General features: G+C 42.5%; 1 protein-coding gene across 1 annotated transcript in view; it reads right to left on the reverse strand.

Annotated features, from left to right (window-relative positions):
* Nucleotides 1–19,611, reverse strand: part of MYO3B (myosin IIIB) — a 264,396-nt gene extending 244,785 nt beyond the window's left edge. Inside the window, exons 1-5 of the mRNA XM_063116401.1 lie at nucleotides 19,465–19,611; nucleotides 16,961–17,095; nucleotides 10,693–10,797; nucleotides 10,310–10,409; nucleotides 5,284–5,360 (exon numbers count right to left, since the gene is read on the reverse strand). Coding sequence (XP_062972471.1) covers nucleotides 5,284–5,360; nucleotides 10,310–10,409; nucleotides 10,693–10,797; nucleotides 16,961–17,095; nucleotides 19,465–19,611 — 564 coding nt within the window. The remainder of the gene's footprint in view (nucleotides 1–5,283; nucleotides 5,361–10,309; nucleotides 10,410–10,692; nucleotides 10,798–16,960; nucleotides 17,096–19,464) is intronic.
* Nucleotides 19,612–19,847: the final 236 nt, after the last annotated feature.

Below are 19,847 nucleotides of genomic sequence, written 5' to 3' on the forward strand. Positions count from 1 at the left end.
GAATAGGGTTTGTGACGGGCTGGAGGCAGGGCCGGTGCCAGACTATTTTGCGCCCTAGGCAAGGCGAGCTACTTGCACAGTCTGTGATCCAAAATTATTATTATTATTATTATTATTATTATTATTATTATTATTATTATTATTTAGCACCAACAATGTACTTGGTGCTGTACAAAATATACAAATAAAACAGCGATACCCTGCCTAGAGGCTTACAACCTAAAATCACATTAAAACATATGAAGGGGGAAAGGGGTTCACAAAACAGAAATAAGAGAATAATCATAGTAATAAGAACAGTAAATCAAACTAAAATACCAAAAGCTATTGAAAACAAATGAGTTTTCAGAGGCATTTTAAAATCTACAATGGAACTCGTGATATGTAGTTGCTCTGGAAGAGCATTCCAAGCAAACAGGGCAGCCAGAGAGAATGGGTGAAGCTGGGCAAGAGAGGTAGAGAATTTAATTAAGTTTAACAGTATTGTTAGTGTTGAAAACAATAAACTGGTTATGAACTAACAATGAACTATTATATTTTTCTTTTCTTTTCTTTTTTCTTTAAACATCTAATTTGTATAAAACTGTGACCCTTAAAGGTCAGTACTGTGCCCCTCTGAGGTCTGCGCCTTAGGCAGCTGCCTAGTTGGCCTAATGGTAGTGCCGGCCCTGGCTGGAGGAACTCCACGCTAGCTTGGGGGTCAACGTCTCCCTCATCCACTACTGTATGTATGAACCCAGGTGCCAACAGTGCTTCCAGATTTACCCCCACTTTCCCTACTAAGAACCCTGAGGGGTGGTGGACCTGGTTTCATTCATACAGTATTATTTCTCCCTCATCCACTCTCCAAACCCAAGAGCCATATTTGGCAGTGTGGAGGCAAAAATTACCACCAGTTTGCCATTGGAATTTGGAGGCAAACCACTACAGGTCCTTAAAAAGGACAAATTTAGGTTGGAAGAAACTAAATCCGCCCTTTTAAAGAATCCAAAGCAGTTTCCCGCCAAATTTTGGGGGGAAATCAGTGGTTTTCTTTGCAACCTCATAGTGCGGCAGGGGCAATTTCAGTAGAGGGGTGGTGGTGGTAAGGGTTTCAGAAGAAGAAGGGGGATTCATGTAGCCTACAGCCCATGCATTTCCCACCCCTGTTCAAGATTGAATTCTCAATCTGTGCATTTTGAATACAAAACCACCTGAGTGTACCCATCATATTTTGCCTTTTAGTGTTAACAGACACTTTCAGAAGGCAGATAAATACTATGGCAGACATTAACATATTTCTAGTTTATTTCATTTTTGTCCACTTCCCGTAAACATCTGTTCCCCATAATGTCACTTCATCGAAATCATGTAAATGAACCCCTTCAAGGCAGTGACTCTGAAGGAAGGAAGTCACAGTTAATTTTGCTAGACGAAGCAAAATCAATTGCCTTTTATTTCCCCCGTCTTGAAACATCAAAAAAATAGCCATCAGCATCATTATAAGGCAGCAAAATAATATCTATGAATATTGTTCTATCCTCTTCAGTCAGCCCTATCACAGAAAAACCAGACAGCTTAATCTATGGTTAATCAATGAACTACCCTTAATGCAACTCATACCAAACTGTGAACTATAAAGAAAGGATTAGATAATAGTCCTCTTTAGAACTTCTCCCCACATACTGTAAACCTGTAGGAAAGTGAGGAGTGTGACCAAGCCATTTGGCCTCACTTCCAATGCTGCATGTGCTACTGGCCCCACCCCTCAACATGTGTACCTGCAAAGCAGTGCCTATGTATGATGTCATATATGTGCTTTACAAGCACATGTGTGTTGTGGGGGTCAACAGCATGGATGATGATGCCAGTGGGGGCAGTGATGTGCACCTGCCACTTTATCACATGTTTTGTGTCCATATGGGCACTAGACACGGGGCTCATCTACACCAAGAAGGATATTCCACTATGAAAGCGGTATATCAAAGGCAGGTGCCACACTACTGCTTTATAGAGATATGAGGAAAGTCCCCAATCTTACCTCAGCCACAAAGACATCAGGTGGCTGTAGGGAAATCATGACGCTCCCAGCTTCAAACTCACATATAACATATTGGGGCAAAGCTACTGAGTTGCTTTACAGGAGGTAATATATGTAAAGTGCTTTGAACGCTATAATGTGCTATATAAATGCTAAGTATTAAGGTGGTTGTTGTTGTTTTAAACCTATATAGACAACTTTCAGCAAATCCTAGCATGCTCTTTGATGTAATATATATGGTATTGAAATTTCCTATGAAGTATATTTAAAACTCAAAGTACTTAACCACCAATGGCTTAGCGTGTCATCTGAATAGGGTCTATATGTTGAATCCAGGATCTGCCTTCCATGGGAGAAAGGAACGTTCCATTGGCAGAAGGTCCCGCTATCCAATTTTGCACACACACACACACCCATACACTCATCATTCCATTCAGGGCCCAGGCCTGACGTTGGCACCGCGGAGACTCAAGCTCCTGCGTTGGTGCTCCTTCCCGGCATCTGCATGGGGGGCCGCCAGAGGGAGGAGAGCTGGTTCAGGCGCTGCACGTCCCTCTCTTCCTCCCCCTCCAGCTGCTCCATTCCTCCTCCCTCCCCCATTTTTCACATCTACAGATTAAAAATAGAAAATTAAATTAAAAAACGGGGGAGCAACGGGGCAACCGAAGGGGGAGGAAGAGAGGGATGTGCAGTGACCAAACTGGCCCTTTTCCAGCTGATGGTGACCAATCAGGGGTCTCCATCGGCTGTAGCACGCTTCCGCTTAAAAAAAGTCGGGGTAAGTGCCCGACTTTTTTAAAGCGGAATTTAGGCAGTTTGCTCTTGGATGGTTTCGGGATGGTCATATAGATGACCTGCTGCCACTCTGAATCAACTCCGGGGCAAACTCCTCATCAAGACAGACTCTCAGTCTCCTGACTTTCTGTGCAGCATTTTTCAGGCATCTGGAAGGGCTGCCATGGGAAGTGGAGGGCATGGACAAGTCCTCTTCCATCAGCTCAGTTGATCCAGTCTAAATCTGGGCCCAACCATATATTTCTCAGGAACAATGGGTGTGCGTGACAACCCCTTTATCATTACTACCATGGCACAAGTCCTGATCCACATAAATACAATAAAACAGCGGAATAAGCCTACAAAATTATAGTTACACTAGGAGTTACAGCTCATAATGAAGATTAAAATTATGTTCTCAATTTTTATGTATTAGAAATGAGGCAAGTGCACATTCTCTACAGTTTTTTCTTTCTTTCATCAGAGAAGCTATAAATCTTGTTAGATTTTGTTTTCTATTTCCCCATTGAAACAAATCTGTACATGCATGATTACTTTCACATGCCTTTGGGGCATCAAAAAATTAAGTGGTTTTGTACATCTTGACTTCTCTCTAAATTATATCATTTCCCTAGAATTTAGCCGACACAAACTCTTCCTCTTATTTAAATGGCACTCGAGCACAGAACAAAATATCCATCCAGAGATCAAAGAAACGAATGTTAGCTAAATAAGAAGTAAAGGAACCTAAAGCTATTAACCTGGGACTGACCTTAGCCCCATGAAGTGGGCCACTGAGTAGTGAATATGAGAAGCTGAAGGACGAAGGGGAGCAAATCTTTTTTTTAGATTTGAGCACGGTTTATTTCCTATTGATTTTAAACCATTAAGATTGAAATTGCTGTTTTCAATTGTGTAAGCTTTCATTTCTTCTGGGAGGAGCTAGCTTTTCCATCAAATGGTATTTCAAGTATTTTTATTACAGGTGCCCAGCATCTACTGTAAAGTTATTTTAAATATATTTGATATCACAAGTTATCAATTAGATACATCAAAAGCTATTTGTTACGATTTCATAGCAAGAGTCAGAGCTTCTAGATGAAAGGCATAATTCAATGGGCTGTTTTTCACTGGAGATATTACACTGTTTGAGTAAAAACATATTTTTAAAAGTCCAGAAAGATTCAGATTGTATGCTGTTCATGCTATTTAAAGACACAAGAGCATATTAAAATGCATTCAGATATTTTCTGCTAACATTGTTTGCTTCTCCTGTGCTCTCTGAAATGGATATATATGGTCTTTGTTTCAAATATGAAGGAAACGCATTCTATGGTTTCTAGGACATTCTTGGGCTTGTTATGAATTCCTTAAAAGAAATACAACTCAAATAAAATAGCTTAGCAAACATATTTTCAGGAAGGATTTGCATTAGGAATTCTGGAAAACGGAGGCCCTGTCTTAGAGTGGTTACAGAACAGAGGTAGTCAATTCATTGCCCTCCAGATGTTTTGGACTACAACTCCCATTAACCTTAACCATTGGCCATACTAGTGCGGCTGATGGGAGTTCTAGACCAAAACTACTCCTGATATAGAAAGTAATGGTGGAAATACATGTTCCCAGTACAAGGAGGCATTAGGATTGCCCAGGCAGGAAAGATGGCAAGCCACCCTTTGCATGCCAGATGTGTTTTCCCCATTTCATTAGGAATGCTTAATTCTGGGTATTATTGACTGCCTTTGTTGAGGAGCAGAGGAAGAAAAACACATTGCAGGGAACAGACAGACACCTCACCTCTGATTTCTAAGAGCCGGTTTAAATAGGATGCCAGGCATGCTAAAAACAACAACAACAACAACAACAACAACACCTTGCCCGTCTTGTGGTTCCAGTAGATGGTTTCCCATTTAAACTGGATCATCATGCCTATGTGTGCAGTGTTATCCTACCAGGGACCCAGGCAGGCATTGCTCTGACTTGCTAACAGAGTGTGGCATTTACTAAGGTGCCAGTTGCAGAGAACATTGTGTGTGTGTGTGTGTGTGTGTGTGTGTGTGTGTGTGTGTGTATCTGCAGCTTTCCCAACCTGGTGCCCTCCAGATGTGTTGGACTACAAATCCCCATCCTCAGCATATTGGATGAGGATGATGGGTTTGTAGTCCAACAGACCTGGAGGGCACTAGGTTGGGGAAGGCTGCTATATATGTTTAGTCAGAAATAAGAGCTTTTCTACACAAGGCTGTTAATTGCTGAATCTACTTTTGGTTTTGTCACAGAATTGAGCTCCTGCCTCTTATATACTGCTTTCATGCCGCTTTCATACCACTTTCATAGTACAATATCCTGCTTGGTGTAGATTAGGCCTTAGACAACCTGCCGTCTCTCTGCTAGAGCCTCCCTTTCCCTCATCTGTGATATGCTTATGCTCTCTAAGGTAATGTTAACAGAGATATGAACACACACAGTAGCCAAATTATAGAGCCCACCTCAGGAGCCATCCAAAATGGGGTTCCCACTGACGTGTTTCTCCTCAGCCTGGTACTGGTGAGCTGCGCGGAAACACCTGTAACGATGAAATACATTCAAAACATTGACACAATAGTATTCTTATTGCCCTTTCAATACAGTGCCTGAGTGGGAATCGATGACAGTGAAGATACACATTTTTAACCACTAACAGATGACTTTTTGCATACCAAGCAACTCTTCATTCCACGTGTTTTGGAATTGTCCTGTCACTGTGTGTTTTGGAAACATGTCATTGACAGTTTAAGGCTTGTATTTTAATACAGTTTAGGCTTGTATTTTAATAGAATTCTACGTTCAGTCATCTTATCCCAAGATACAGCCCTGCAATTTGGAGATCTCCAGTATCAGAGGCAGTAAGGCTGTATACAGTAGTTGCTGGGGAACATGGGTGGGAGGGTGGTGCTGCACTCATGTCCTGCTTGTGGGTTCCTGGTCAACCGCTGGTTATCCACTGTGTGAACAGAGCACTGGACTAGATGGACCCTTGGTCTGAGCCAGCATGGCACCTCTTATGTTCTTATGTACATGGGACTGGCAGAGCCTCATCTGGGGCAAAGCACATTGCACTGCAGTAGCAGAAGTCACACTCTCTGCCTATAACCGAGAATGGGATTGGAGAAGTTCTACATTCATCCATCAAAGGGGGAAAAACCACAAACCACACGAAAGATTATTCAAAGAAATTCAGTGCAATCTGGAAACCATTTATAGTTACATTGATCTTTCTTTACATTGATCAGCTATAGGCAATGTTCCTTATCTGTAATTTACTGTTGATTAGCTAGAATGTATATTGAACTTCAAAATGGCTCTTTTTGCTTTCTAGCATGCATTAATAGCATTCACAAGTTATTTGTTCCAGAGTAAAAAGTATTCTAAGGCCATATCTATATCCGACTTTTAAACTGGTTTAAAAGTCATTCACTTTTGCCAGGTTCCTGGGAACAGTAGTGTTGTAAGAGGGAGGCAAGGATTTCCAATAAAAGATTTTCAACACCTCTGCCAAGCTACAAACCCCAGGTTTCTTTGGGGAAGAGATGTGACAAACTAGCATAAAACCAATGGATTGTATCTTTCTCTTAGTGGAAAGAACTTCCACCACTTGAGCAAAAAGGGGCACCTGCAGGGGATCCGCACGTCGCTCCCAGAGCGCTTCTATGCGACTCCAGTGCATCCTGAAAACGATAGTCTGACTTCCCTGTAAAAGAAACGACGAAGAGCCGTCCATGCCGCCGATGCCGATGACGAGGAGAGCTCGGCAAAAGAAGGCGGGGTGAAGAGCGGAAGAAGCTCTCTACCCTGCCTTCTTTTGCCGAGCTCTCATCGCCGGCGGAGAGCTCTCCTCGACATCGTCGGCATCGGCGGCATGGACAGCTCTTCGTCGTTTATTTTACAGGGAAGTCAGACTATCGTTTTCGGGGTGCACTGGAGTCGCATAGAAGCGCTCTGGGAGCGACATGCGGATCCCCTCCTGGTTTTTGCTAGTCTCCCCTATTAATTACGAGGGGGGGGCACACTGCATACCTTCCTAAAAGCTGCTCCTGTAGGTTGGGAAGGGCCCTCTGGAACAACACGGGATAGAGAATGGAAGGTTGCAGCAGGTGGGGGATGGAATTAGCTTTCTTGCCTCATCCAAGTGGAAACACTTTTTTGCAAGTACAAAGCCACCATTGGATATAACCCAAAGTAATTTTTAGTATAAATATAAATGCTTTTAATGCCACTCATGTGTAGTGTTTGTGATAGGCCTATTCCTTGAGCCAGGCCAGAAACTGCATTAAGTCCTCTTCAATGGAATTAAACCAGTTTAAGTGCTAGAGTTTAAACTGTCGTGCATGGGTGCCATTTGGGAGTGTGGGGAAGCAGTCCTCCACATACACCATGTTTTAGACCAGATGCAATATTGGAATCCTCTGGATTTCTGGCTAACTACCCTGGTTTGATTGGGTTTTATCAGTGTAACTCTATGCATTGTAACTCTGGGCCTTACTCCCAGGTAAGTGAGTACAGGATTACAGCTTGATTATCGTTTAAATACTCTATGTGGGAGGGGAAATTAAATATAACCATGATATGTACTGTTAAAATACATGCTTTGTTTTGTCACTGTTTTGCAATCCAATCTTGACTATAGCCAAGAGCAGACCTTTGTACCTTCATGTGGACTTTGCCCACTCCACACACACACACACACACACACACACAGAGAGAGAGAGAGAGAGAGAGAGAGAGAGAGAGAGAGAGAGAGAGAGAGAGAGAGATGGTCCCCTGTTATTTTGTGGACTGAATTGTTGAGGTTGTGAACTGCACACTACATTTTTTTCCTATTTCAAAACTCGCTTAAAATGTAAAACAGATTTCCGTTTTAGCAAAGAAATTACAATTTGTGCTGTTGAATATTTCACAAGTGGTTTTCAAAATCCCACAAATGTAGGCTAAACAAAAACAAATGCCCGCCTAACTCCATGGCTCTTTTTAGCTACCGTTTCTCTATAAAAAGTACTGCCAGTGGGTTGCTTAAACAGCTTCCCATCCTTGCTTAATTTTGGATCTTATATGCTACTGTGAGAGTGCAACATGTTGATTATGTGTAAAATATTGAAAGATGCTACTCAGCCCATACTGTTCTCTTTCTCACTTCCTCCGTCTGACATTCTCTTTTGGTTTGGCATTGACGGGCTATTTCCTCCAGCTCGGTCTAGCAGCTAGTGCTAATTATTATCTTGGGAAGGCTGCATCAGATGAAAAGTGATTTCCACCCCCTACCATTTGACGCCAAAGAGGTTACTACAGAAGCTGTTGCTCTAGGCTAGGTGTTTGTCCAATCGCCACTTAAAACTGAGTGTTTCAACTACTCATCAATAAGGACGTCATCTCCCTTCCAGGTAATAAAGAGGCATCTGCTCTCACATTCATTGGACAAGCAATCACAGAGCTTATTTCTTTTTTCGCAGGACTTATTTCATTTTTCTTTTAATAAAGCTTGTTTTAAAGTACCAGGGAATTAGCAATAATGCAGGGCTACATTTGTTTTTATATAAAGCAGTTCATTATATTTGTGGCGGCGGGGAGCTGCTCTCTCATAGGGTTATTTTGAACAAGCTACATATATCAGAAGTATGTATTTTATGGGTTGTGGTGATTTAATCCACTTTTCCATTTCGTTCTCTTTGCTGATTAACTCTTCTAGCCCAGACCCATGCATATTCAGTTCAATGCAGCTTACTCCCAAGTAAGTGTAAAGAGGATTGCAGCCTTCTTTATGTTATACTGGTAACATTTTGGGGATAAATTTTAGTCTTTTTGTGTGTTTTAAATTGTTATTCCTTGACCTCATCAAGAAATCAGCAAATTTATTTGCCAAGCAGATTTTTTTCCTATCTTTTTTCTCCTTTTATGCAGCCTTCCAATTTCAGTCACACTCATATCTATAACAGCTGTAATTGCAAATTAAATGGATCTGTTAGCTTTTGGACCCAGAGGGCCACTTTGCCTTCTGCTGAGAGGGAATAAAAGTGCTGAAGGCTAGTCACAGCCATTTGAGAAAGAAGGATGCCTTCTTTTCATAGGAAAAAGATAATATTTAAAATCTAGACGAGAGAGAGAGAGATGGGGAGGGCTACCTTCAACACCATGCAAAATTATTCCCTGAATTATTTCTATGTACGCTTGCTCTGATCCAGCTACAGCAGGGGTGTTGAACCTCTTTCAGTCCGAGGGCCAAATTCAATTTCGGAGACATTCTTGGGGGCCGCAACCCAGTGGTGGGCGGGACCAAAGGCAAAAGGGGTGGGGCCAAAAATACAAAGAACACCAGACTAAGCCTTAGGACAGACATGCCCACCTTTTAGACTGGGGCAGGAGTAGGGAAACTGTGCAAAAGTCAGGAAACAAAAGGGAACCCCATGGGGCCAGATTAGTACCCTACAAGGGTCAGAGGTTCTGCACCCCTGGGAGCTGGGCTAGGGACACAAGTACAGTGGGAGCAGGATGCTGCAGGAGGAGTCCCTGGACCAATCCAGCCCCTGGATAACTGGTGATGGTGGTGATCAGCTACTCAGGAAGGGCAAGAGTTGGGTTTATTCCTCTCTCCTCCAGAAGCTGATAGCTACTATGGCCAATTAATTGGCCAGAGATATGGGCATATATAAGCCATAGCTGCTGAGCTTCCCATCAGTTTGGATCAGGAGAATCTGGGATTTCCCTCCCTTGCCGCCAAATAATTTCTCCAGCTGCACTCTCATTTGTCTGCATTATTCCAAGCCTCCTCCTGCTGTTGTTTATAGATCCCACCTAAAGAGAAATGTGGGAGACAAACTACATGTTACATTTACTGCCTGGGGTGTAACTACGTCTCTCTCTTTTTCTCTTAAATTCATTCAAGGGCAGGGAGGGTAATTTTGGGGAGGGATCTCAGCACACAGGGAGGAGAGGGTTATCCCTTCCCTCCTCAGCCATGAATGCCTCAAAACTCACCACCCCAGCATAGTTACAAGCAATAGTAAAATAAATCAATAACAAACAAACAAACAAACAAACAAACAAACAAACAAAAGCCCCATTGATCATAAGGGCCAAACTACATATGGCTTGAATCACAATGTTCTGCACTTCAATGCAGGGTTATTTTTCACAAATTGCCAGCACTGGAGCCTTGATCCAGACTGGGGTCCTAGAATGGGTAGGGGGTTAAACCCTTTGCCCTTTCCCTGCTCCAGCAATTTGCATCACTAAAAAAAACAAATGCAAGTGGCAGGCAAGTGTGTCTCAATCCAGATCAGGCAGGAGGCAAAGGTTCTTGATCTGGATTGAGGCTCCAGTTATGAAAACTAACCTTGCACTCAAGAGCAGAATGTGATTCAAGTCATGTGCTGTTTAGCCCTCAGGTGCAGAAAGCTCTCTATTTTCTCATGCAGTCGACAATAAATGCCCTGCGCTAAACTGTATAACCATCAGACAAAGAAAGAAAGAAGCTATTATTACCGAAGTCAACAAGCTTGACTCCTCCTTCTGTTGTCAAGAGAATATTGTTCCCCTTGACGTCACGATGAATGATTCGGTTGTTGTGTAAGTGCTGAAGGCCCTGGGTGCCAGCAATGAGAAGAGGGGGGGGGGGAAGAGAGAGAGAGAGATGCTTACTCCCATGTTAAAACGTAATTCTTCTAATGTTAGGGAGGGTAATCAGAACAATCTGCACTCACACTACAGAAACATCTGCCCACTGTATCACATCCCCAAAAGAGCCCCCTGCTGTTATAACAGACGGCATATTACTGTCAACCACACCATCACTTATACATGGAAAATGTATCAGATGGGTAAATTGCACCCTCTGCTGTCATTAGAAGCTTAATGAACATCCTTACCAGGAGAGCACCATATAAGATGTAGGAGATTATAGCTTCATTCAACCGTTGCCCACACTTCAGCAGGCCTTTGACAAGGTCTGTGACAGAGCCTCCATTACACAGCTGTGAAAGGGGGCGGGAGAGGAAAGAGAGAAAGAGAGTTGTTTAGCTTGCAAATCACTACTTCACCGTCCTGCAGAGATATGCCAGGGTTCCACCTGGACAGAATCGAAGCACATTCAATGGAATTAGACACTACTGATGTCTGCAGTGCCCCTTTCTAAATAGTAGCCATGTCCTGGTAAAGACAGCCTGTTAGCTCAGTGGTAGAACACATGGGCAGGATCTACATTACTCCTTATAACGGTTTATAATGGTTTTGACAACTGTTCAGGCCCAGGACACATTACATATACCATTTTCAAACCGTTTTTAAAGTGTTGTATCCTGCTCGGTGTAGATCTGGCCATGGTTGGCATACAGAAAGTCCCAGGATCAATCCCAGGAACTCCAAGTAGGTCTAGGAAAGAATCTGCCTGAAACCCTGGAGAGCAGCTGCCAGTCAGTGTTAACGATTTGGGCTAGATGGACCAAGGGTCTGACTCAGTATTAAGGTAGCATCCTATGTAACCTGTGAACATCAGGAGCTTCACATTCTTGTCTGAGGAAGGAAAAATGCCACATATACACAAGGTTTTTCCAAAGCATGCCCACTGCACAGAGTATTTCTTTACATAGTCAAGGACAAAGACAACTTGCATGTGCATGGCTCTAGGCCAAGCTTTCCCCAGCCTGCCCTCCAGGTGTTTTGGACTACAACTCAACAAGGCCCATGGTCAGGAATGATAGGAATTGTGATCCAAAACAACTGGAAGGCACAGCTGCTCTAGGTCATGCCCACTCATTATGCGTCCAGTTTGTACATGGAGCTCCTGTATCCGCAAAGCCTTCCCCATTCATCTCAGGAGGAAGCAGGTCCCCATAATATTGCATTGTTTTGTTTCTTCATTACCTTCCTTCCATTCGCCTTGACAATGTGTTGAGGCTCAGAATGAGATCCTAAGAATTCACTCAAATCAATTCACTCAAATTTTGGAGTTGGGATGGCTTCTACGTAGATTCCCACTTCCATGGACATTTGAAAATTACCCTGCTTTTGTTATTGTCATTGATTTTGTTTGTTTATTTTGGATGTAGTTTCTAATCAGTCAACAGTACTTGAGTTTGTAAACAGATATTAACCTCTTAAGAGATTTTATTATATTAAGCAGCATATACCTATTATAGACAGACAGGTGATAGATAGATAGAGAGATGATAGATCAATCAGAAATGAAAACAAAAATTTAGGAATATTAAAAGCTGCTTTATATCAGTTCAGACTAGTCTTTCTCGGCTTTGTGTTCCAAAAGCAATTTGCCAGCTACAGCAGAATTGCAACACCTGCAATTGCAACATTTCTTAGAATCTAGATTTGGCCCTGCCACTTTTACAGCTTCAGAGTCTCCTTCATTATTGAAAGCGCTTATTGAGGTTGATCAGTTATATAAACCCATGTTCCATGTTTATAAATATTTATTATTGGTAAATAAATATGATACACAGGGTCTTAAGTAAGAATGGAACAGGGAACTGCACTGTTCTATTTTGCCTAATCAATGGATTGTTGCTTTAGAATCTGTATCTGAAGCATCTATGGATCTCAGGTTATGCCTTATTCTGCAAAACCCTTTGTTCCATGTCTATTGGACACCACAACCTCTCTTTAATAAGGGTTTCTCTAAGTTGGCTAACTACTGGAAGTGTGATATAGCTAATGCTTCTTTTAATCATATGTTTCAGCAATGTCCAATAGTTACCTCTTTTTGGGAAGAGGTTATTATATGTATAAACCTTGTATTGGAACACTCTTTAATATTTACAGATGTACATGTGCTCTTAAATTATCTACCTGCTTCCTGAAAGTTAACGCATGGTCAGCACAAATAGATTCTCCATGCCCTTTTGACAGCTAAAAGACTGATATTATAACAACGGAAAGATAAACACTCACCTCCTATAACACTTTCACCATTTCATCAGGTGATATATTGATGACACTTGCGAATGGATATTTATAGGGATATTTGGTATGCTTTGGATGAAGTTTATGCAGATTTTTTAGAAAGCCTTATTATTTTCGTACACACACACTTTGCCCATTCTGCCACGCCCGGCATAGCCTGGGCGCGGGGAGGGATTTGCGAGCGGGGTAAGGATGAGATGTGCCCATCGCAGATTGGGCAGGATTTCACGCCACTGGGCTGGGAGGGGTTTCAGTCTGGCCAAAAGCAGGCCACTTACCCCTCGCAGAAAAACAAATAAATCAGTTCAGACTATTTGTCCATCTAGCCCAGTACTGTTTACTCTGGCTGGCAGGGGATCAAGGTTTTGGGCAGAGAAGAGTCTTTCACATTACTTGCTATTTGATCCTTTGAAGTAGAGATGCCAGTGGCTGAAACTGGGACCTTCCACATGCAAAGCAAGTGCTCTACCACTGAGCCATGGGCCTTAGCTAGACCTAAGGTTTATCCCGGGATCGTCCCAGGGTCATCCCTGGTCATGTAAATGACACAGAAGGGATCCCGGGAGCAGGCAGGGACAACATTGGGACAAACCTTAGGTCTAGCTAAGGCCTCGGTCTGCTTCCCAAAGTTAGTTAAAATGTAACTTTTTTTTAAAAAAAAAAAGGTTGCTCTTTAGTTTCAAAATGTTTTAAAAAACAACAACACACATCTAGACCTACAGCATAAATAGCATATTTTTATACTAATATGAGCCTGTCTTTTCCAAAACTGCTTTTGTGTGAAGGAAAGTCCAGGCATTAGAAACAAGAAGAAGGGGGGGGGGGGGGACCAGGGACAAGATTGATGCACTTGATAACTGGGAGGCAACAAATTACAGTCATTTCAAACCTTCACTCCATCAATGCTCCTGCTGGCAGCCAATATCAAATAGACAGCAGACATGTATCTCTCTATACTTGGGCTTGATGGCCCGTTCTGCCAACAACCGAGATGAAACACTCTGATCCAGGAAAGCACAGCTTCTTGCAAACATGTACCCATTAATAGCTTTCCACATGTTAAATGGAAGGGAGAAAAATATAAATAAAACTTTTCTAAACGTATTTTTTACCACATCACTAGCTCATCACCCATATTTCTCCTGCAACTATTTTGCCATTGACCTTCTACTCCTTTTTACCAGTAGAAAATCTGAAACGTAAAGCAACATAGTTCCAGGCTGACCAGTACATCTCTTCAAAACTCCACTAGATGCAACAATGCTACTAGATGCTACTAGGGGGGATCTACACTACAGCTTTAAAGCGCTTTATAACAGTTTTGACAACTATTGGAGCCCAGGACACACTGCATATACAGTTTTCAAAACGTTTTCAAAGTGCTTTAAAGCGCTTTAAAAGCAATAGTGTAGATCCCCCAGATGCAACAATACAATAAAAGATGAGGCATCAGTATCACTAAACCTAATAGCAAACAGTGGCCTTAGCTAGACCTAAGGATTATCCCAGGCAAATGGAGGGGTCGTCCCTGCCTGCTCCTGGGATCCCCTGTGTGTTATTTAGATGCACAGGGATGATCCTGGGACAATCCCGGGATATAGGCCTGGTCTAGCCATGGCCTCTGTTTATTTCACATTGAAATAATAAGATTAGAGGCTATTCTCAAATTCTGCTGATGGAATTACTTTCATCAGCTATACCAGGTGGGAGCCAATGCCTACTCCACCCCGCAGCCCCCTGCACACATCCCAAAATCTGCTCCGGGGGGCTGAGAATTCCACCAGAGCAGATTTTCAGGCTGCGTGAGAAGGAGAGAGTGAGGAAACCCAGCTGGATTTAACCCACAGGGCTCAGGATGTAAGTACAACCATATTGTTTACGGAAGTGATTTGATTTTTCAATATGTATATTATATCTCTTTCTTTAACATCATCATCATCACCACAGTTATCATTGCTATTATTCTTATTACTGTTACTTTTATTGTTGATTTGGTTACTGTTATTATTTTGTTTCTTTATGCATCTTATTATTTGAAATAATAATTAAAAACGAGACATTTCCATTTCCCCTGCTTTGGATTGTGTCCCAGTAATCAAAATATGCTCCAGGGTTTTATTTAGCCTCTCTCTCTATGCCTAGATAATAGCAGCTCAAAGTGTTGCTATCATCCAAGTGGGCCCAAGGATTCAAAGGAACTATGGCAAGGAAGAATTGCTCATAATGTATACGCCTGGAAAAATGGCGACACCTTGAGGGAAAATAAGTACTTTAATTACATTCCCCGCCCCCAGACGTTAGCCACATCATAAGGAGTATATGATTTCATCAAAGAAAAAAAAACATGATGGTAACATTTGGGCCCTTTGTATGCAGTTTCTTCTGTTGAATTCAAGTGTTATAAATAGCAGTTGCTGCACACAGACAAAATTGGTATGTAAATCCTGAAGCACAGGGTATTTCAGTCAGGTCAATAATGCTAACTTCCTGTCCCCTGCCACCCCAATTGATCGCTGCAATCCAGAGGAAAGGGAAAAGCAAGCGGGGAAGGCCCTTATGTGTCTCAAAACAGAAGGGAAAATATTCTCAGGTGCCTAAAAATATAGTATTGTGCCCAGCATGTTTTGGAAAGGCCTTTCCAATCCAGGGGAGCGTAACCACACATAAATTATTCTTGACAGACAAAATAGATGCAATGCAGGAGATACATGAACACGATCTCCTGCAGAGTTTGTTTGGGTTGTTTTAAGGTCAAGGTAGCCATGGGATCAAGGAGATGGCATAGGAGGAGGAAGAGGAGGAAAGTTTCCCCTTTAACCTGTTTTCCTAATCCAGATCAGGAGTGGACAGACTTCAGTGGAGAACAGTGTATATCAGCCATTCCCAGCCTGGTGTTCTCCAGAAGTTTTGAACTCTCATCAGCCCTAGCCAGGCCCATCGTCAGGAATGATGGGAGTTGTAGTACAAAACACATGGAAGGCAGCAGGTTGGAGAAGGCTGGTGTAGATGAACTAGCACCTCTTCAAGCAGCCTTTGCACCAAATCGCCCTTTTTCATGCTTCTTCAGACCAGGGTGAAAACTCACGATCTGCATCCATGTCTTTAAAAATAATTGTGAAACACTGTCGAGAGGTTGAGACCCTGAAAACATGATGCTATATGATTAAACTGCCAATCGGATCAATTGAAGGAATAGAATGAGCTTAGGAAGGCGGATGAGCTTAGACTCGAATGAGCTTAGCGTTCAGGCCAGTCATTTGCAGTGGCTCAGTCGTGTCCTTCAAATAGTCCCCTCCTTCAAATTCTCACCCAATAAATAAATACCCTCATAGCCCAGGCCTGAAGTAAATAATACAGTTTCCAAATCCCGAGTGCTGGTAGTGCGCAATGGAGCTTTATTCTGAATTTGAAATGTATTCCCGATACAGTCCCATTTCAGATGAATTTGCCAGCCAGTCCAAAAGGTATATGAGGGAGCCTTTCTGAATGTGATTAAGGCTACATCAAATAGTAAACAAACAAACAAAAAATCCTAGGCCCAAGCAGGTCCAGAGACAGGTTCCTACAGCTGCAGTGAGAAGGAGAAAGCCCAGCTGGATTTAACCCATAGGTCTCAGGATACAGTGCAACTATATTGTTTATGGGAGGTGATTTGATTTTTCAGTCATCATCATCATCATCATCATCATCATCAAGGGGGTCTATGTGATTAAAAGGAGTGTAGCTCCCCCTGGCAGCTCCCGCCAGTGTTTATGGGCTCATCTACACCAAGCAGGATATTCCACTATGAAAGCGGTATGAAAATGGTGCATAAAAGGCAGGAGCCACACTACTGCTTTATAGCAGTATTGAAGTACACTGACAACTGTGGGGCCCATTGACACATACCACAAACCACTTTCATAGTGGAATATCCTGCTAGGTGTAGATGTGCCATGGGCCCCAACAGCTGTCAGTGCACTTCAGTACCGCTACAAAGCAGTAGTGTAGATCCTGCAGTGCACTTCAATACCACTATAAAGCAGTGGTATGGCACCTGCCTTTTATATACCACTTTCATACCGCTTTCATAGTGGAAAATCCTGCTTGGTGTAGATGAGCCCTATGTGTTAGGTGTGCACATCTGCAAGTAGAAAGCCTATGCGTTTAGTCCCCTGCAAAGGTTTCTCCCTGCAAAGGTTGAGTCTTTTCATTAAAATTTAGCCACCCAAACTATCTTACCTCAAGCACGAGCCAGAGTTGTCCACCAACATATTGATCTGCTTTGTAAAACATCCCATAAAATTTAACAACGTTGGGATGATTCGGAAGAAATTGTAAGATGTTGTATTCCGCTTCTATTTCCTCATCCACATCCTAATTGGAAGACATACAGATGCACACTTTATAAATATCTCAACTTAATCACTGCAATGTTCTACTGAAAAAGATGCACTGGAACTCATCAGATCAAGGAATTTTATGTACACTAAAAGAAAGAAAACATATAAATGCAGTAAGATTGCAATCCTATGCATGTTTAGACAGAAAAATGTCCTGCTTGCAGATAGCCAGCTTAAACCCCACTGATGTTTCATTATGTGCAAGATTGTTATGTCATAACACATCTCAAGATTACGTGTGAAGAGTGATCATAGAAACATGATGATTTGTGAGCAGTTTACAAATATTAAAAAATGCTGAGGTTACATTCTTAAAGTTACCTAGGGTGTAAATCCCATTTGATTTGAATGGGACTTCCATCTGAGTTAGCGCGTTTCAATTTGTGCTACTGCTTTAATACAATTCTTCCTAATTTACTTCCTTTATTTTAAACAGTTTGGGTTTCATTTTCCAAACCTTTTTCTTGACTACAGCCTTCTCTGGTTTGGTGCCTCTTCCTTTTGGTTTAAATGTTATTATTTTAAAAATAATAGTGTTACTTACAAATGTCTTATATAAATACAGATTATATAAAGCAAAAAAAAGAATATAAAAATACCAAAGGGCTAAGTCAGGACTCTTGACCATAAAAATAAATAGGTCAATTTAATTGTCATCATATATAAAATGAAAGCTATGCACATGCATTTCTAGTATGGCATCTGTAATGGTGACAGGCTGTAGCTCAGTTGTAGAGTTCCTGTTTGGCATGCAGAAGGTCCCAGGTTCAATCCCGGGCATCTCTAGGTAGGGCTAGGAAACAATCTGTCAGTGTAGACAATTCTAAGCAAGAGGGAGAGAGGGCGATCCTGGACTTACCTGCTTCCAGAATTATCGCCCTCAGTCTAAATGAGCCGTGTGGCATCGTGCCCGTCATTTTTTTAAAAAAAAAGGGCCAGAGCTGGAACGCACTTGCACTCTAGCAAAGAAAAAACTAACAAAACCACCCCTGCTCCCCACCCCACCCTCGAGGGCCCTGGACTCCCCTCGTCCTGGCTCCTTCCCTCTGATGAACCCCGCTACTTGTGGGGAAGAGGGAAGAAGCCAGGATGGGCACCCACAACGCCCACGGTCCTCGGGATCTCAATTATCCCAGGGAAATGGAAGGATTGTCTCTCCCTGATCCCAGGATCCCCTGTGCGTCATTTGGACACACAGGGATGATCCCTGGAAAAGCACCTGGTGTAGAAAGGGCCTCAGTCTAAGGCAGAATCCTAGATTCCTATGCCACAACATATTTCAGTGATCTGGGATAACCTGTGGTGTTTCATTACAGACAGACAGTGGACCATGCAATGCTCTTTATAGGAATACGCTGAAACCCTAGCTATTGTCAACGTCATTTCTTACTCCTTGCAGAGATATCTCTGAATTTGTATCAGTTCTGGTGGGCTTATGCCCAGCACACCAGAACTGAAAGGCTTTGGTTGTAGCCCAGTCAAAGCTAGGGTGACTATGTGAAATGGAGGACAGGGCTCCTGTATCTTTAACGTTGTGTAGAAAAGGGAATTTCAGCAGGTGTCATTTGTATGCATGCTGCACCTGGTGAAATTCCCTCTTCATCAAAACAGGAGTCCTGCCCTCTTGACCAGCTGCAGGGCTCCTGCAGCTTTAACTGTTGTGATGAAGAAGATATTTTACTGCATGCATACAAATGACACCTGCTGAAGTTCACTTTTCTACACAATTGTTAAAGATACAGGAGTCCTGCCCTCCTTTCCATATGGTCACCCTAGTCAAAGCTGGCATTAAAGGTAGGCATGATAGGGTACCTGCCAAAGGCCCACACCCCAGCAGGGGCCCACTGACAAGAGCCCCCTGGAGTTGCTCCTCCTCTTTACCGTTACAACCTGCTTGTTCACCTGTCCCTTGCTCTGGGCCAGACAATGGGGGTGATGAGAAGGAGGAACAGTAGATGCTACTGCCTACTTGCTCACTGGTTCTCCACCTGTCAAGCAAGGAAGTAGAAGCAATGATGAGAGAGGAGGAGGAGCACGAGCAGCTGGTGATCACGGCAGTGAGAAGTGAGGTTCACTGAAGATGGATGACCATTGAGGGCGTCTTGCCCAAGGGCCCTCAGAAACCTGGAGTTGGTACTACAAACCAAGACGTATCTTTACATTCATTTGGGGCTCAAAGCAGTGTTGAGACAGCTACCTTGCTTTCTGTCATCCAGTGTGGTTGTATACCTGAACATTTATTCCAAAATTTTGTCTAATCACTGAGAATAAATGTCACACCTATTTGTGCTAATAATAAGCAAATGACTTTTTAAAAAGTGGTTAATTTTGCTCTTTACTTACGCTGATAGGATCTAGAATCTTTACTGCTGCCAGACTTCCATCCGTCTTATTAGCAACCTTGTAGACTTTGCCGTAGGTTCCCTTTCCAATGGTCTCAATAATTTCCCAGGTATCCGAAGGATCAGGCAAAGATTCCAGTCCAATCATATTCTGGTTATACTGAAACAATCCATACAGTGGCTTCCTGGAGGTGGGGGTGAAGGGAAATGGTAAGAAATTCATTGACTCGGCATCGCATAACCAGTTTTCCATACAGATATCTTGGTGATTTTACTGGAAATAAAATTATGTTAATTAATGGGATTGTTTGCTTGCTATGTCTAGAGGCTAATGTTTAACGACATCTCCATGAGTCTCTACAGGATCTAGACATCCATTCTAAA

This window comes from Elgaria multicarinata, chromosome 2 (assembly GCF_023053635.1).
Source record: "Elgaria multicarinata webbii isolate HBS135686 ecotype San Diego chromosome 2, rElgMul1.1.pri, whole genome shotgun sequence".
In the NCBI taxonomy this organism is placed as follows: domain Eukaryota; kingdom Metazoa; phylum Chordata; class Lepidosauria; order Squamata; family Anguidae; genus Elgaria; species Elgaria multicarinata.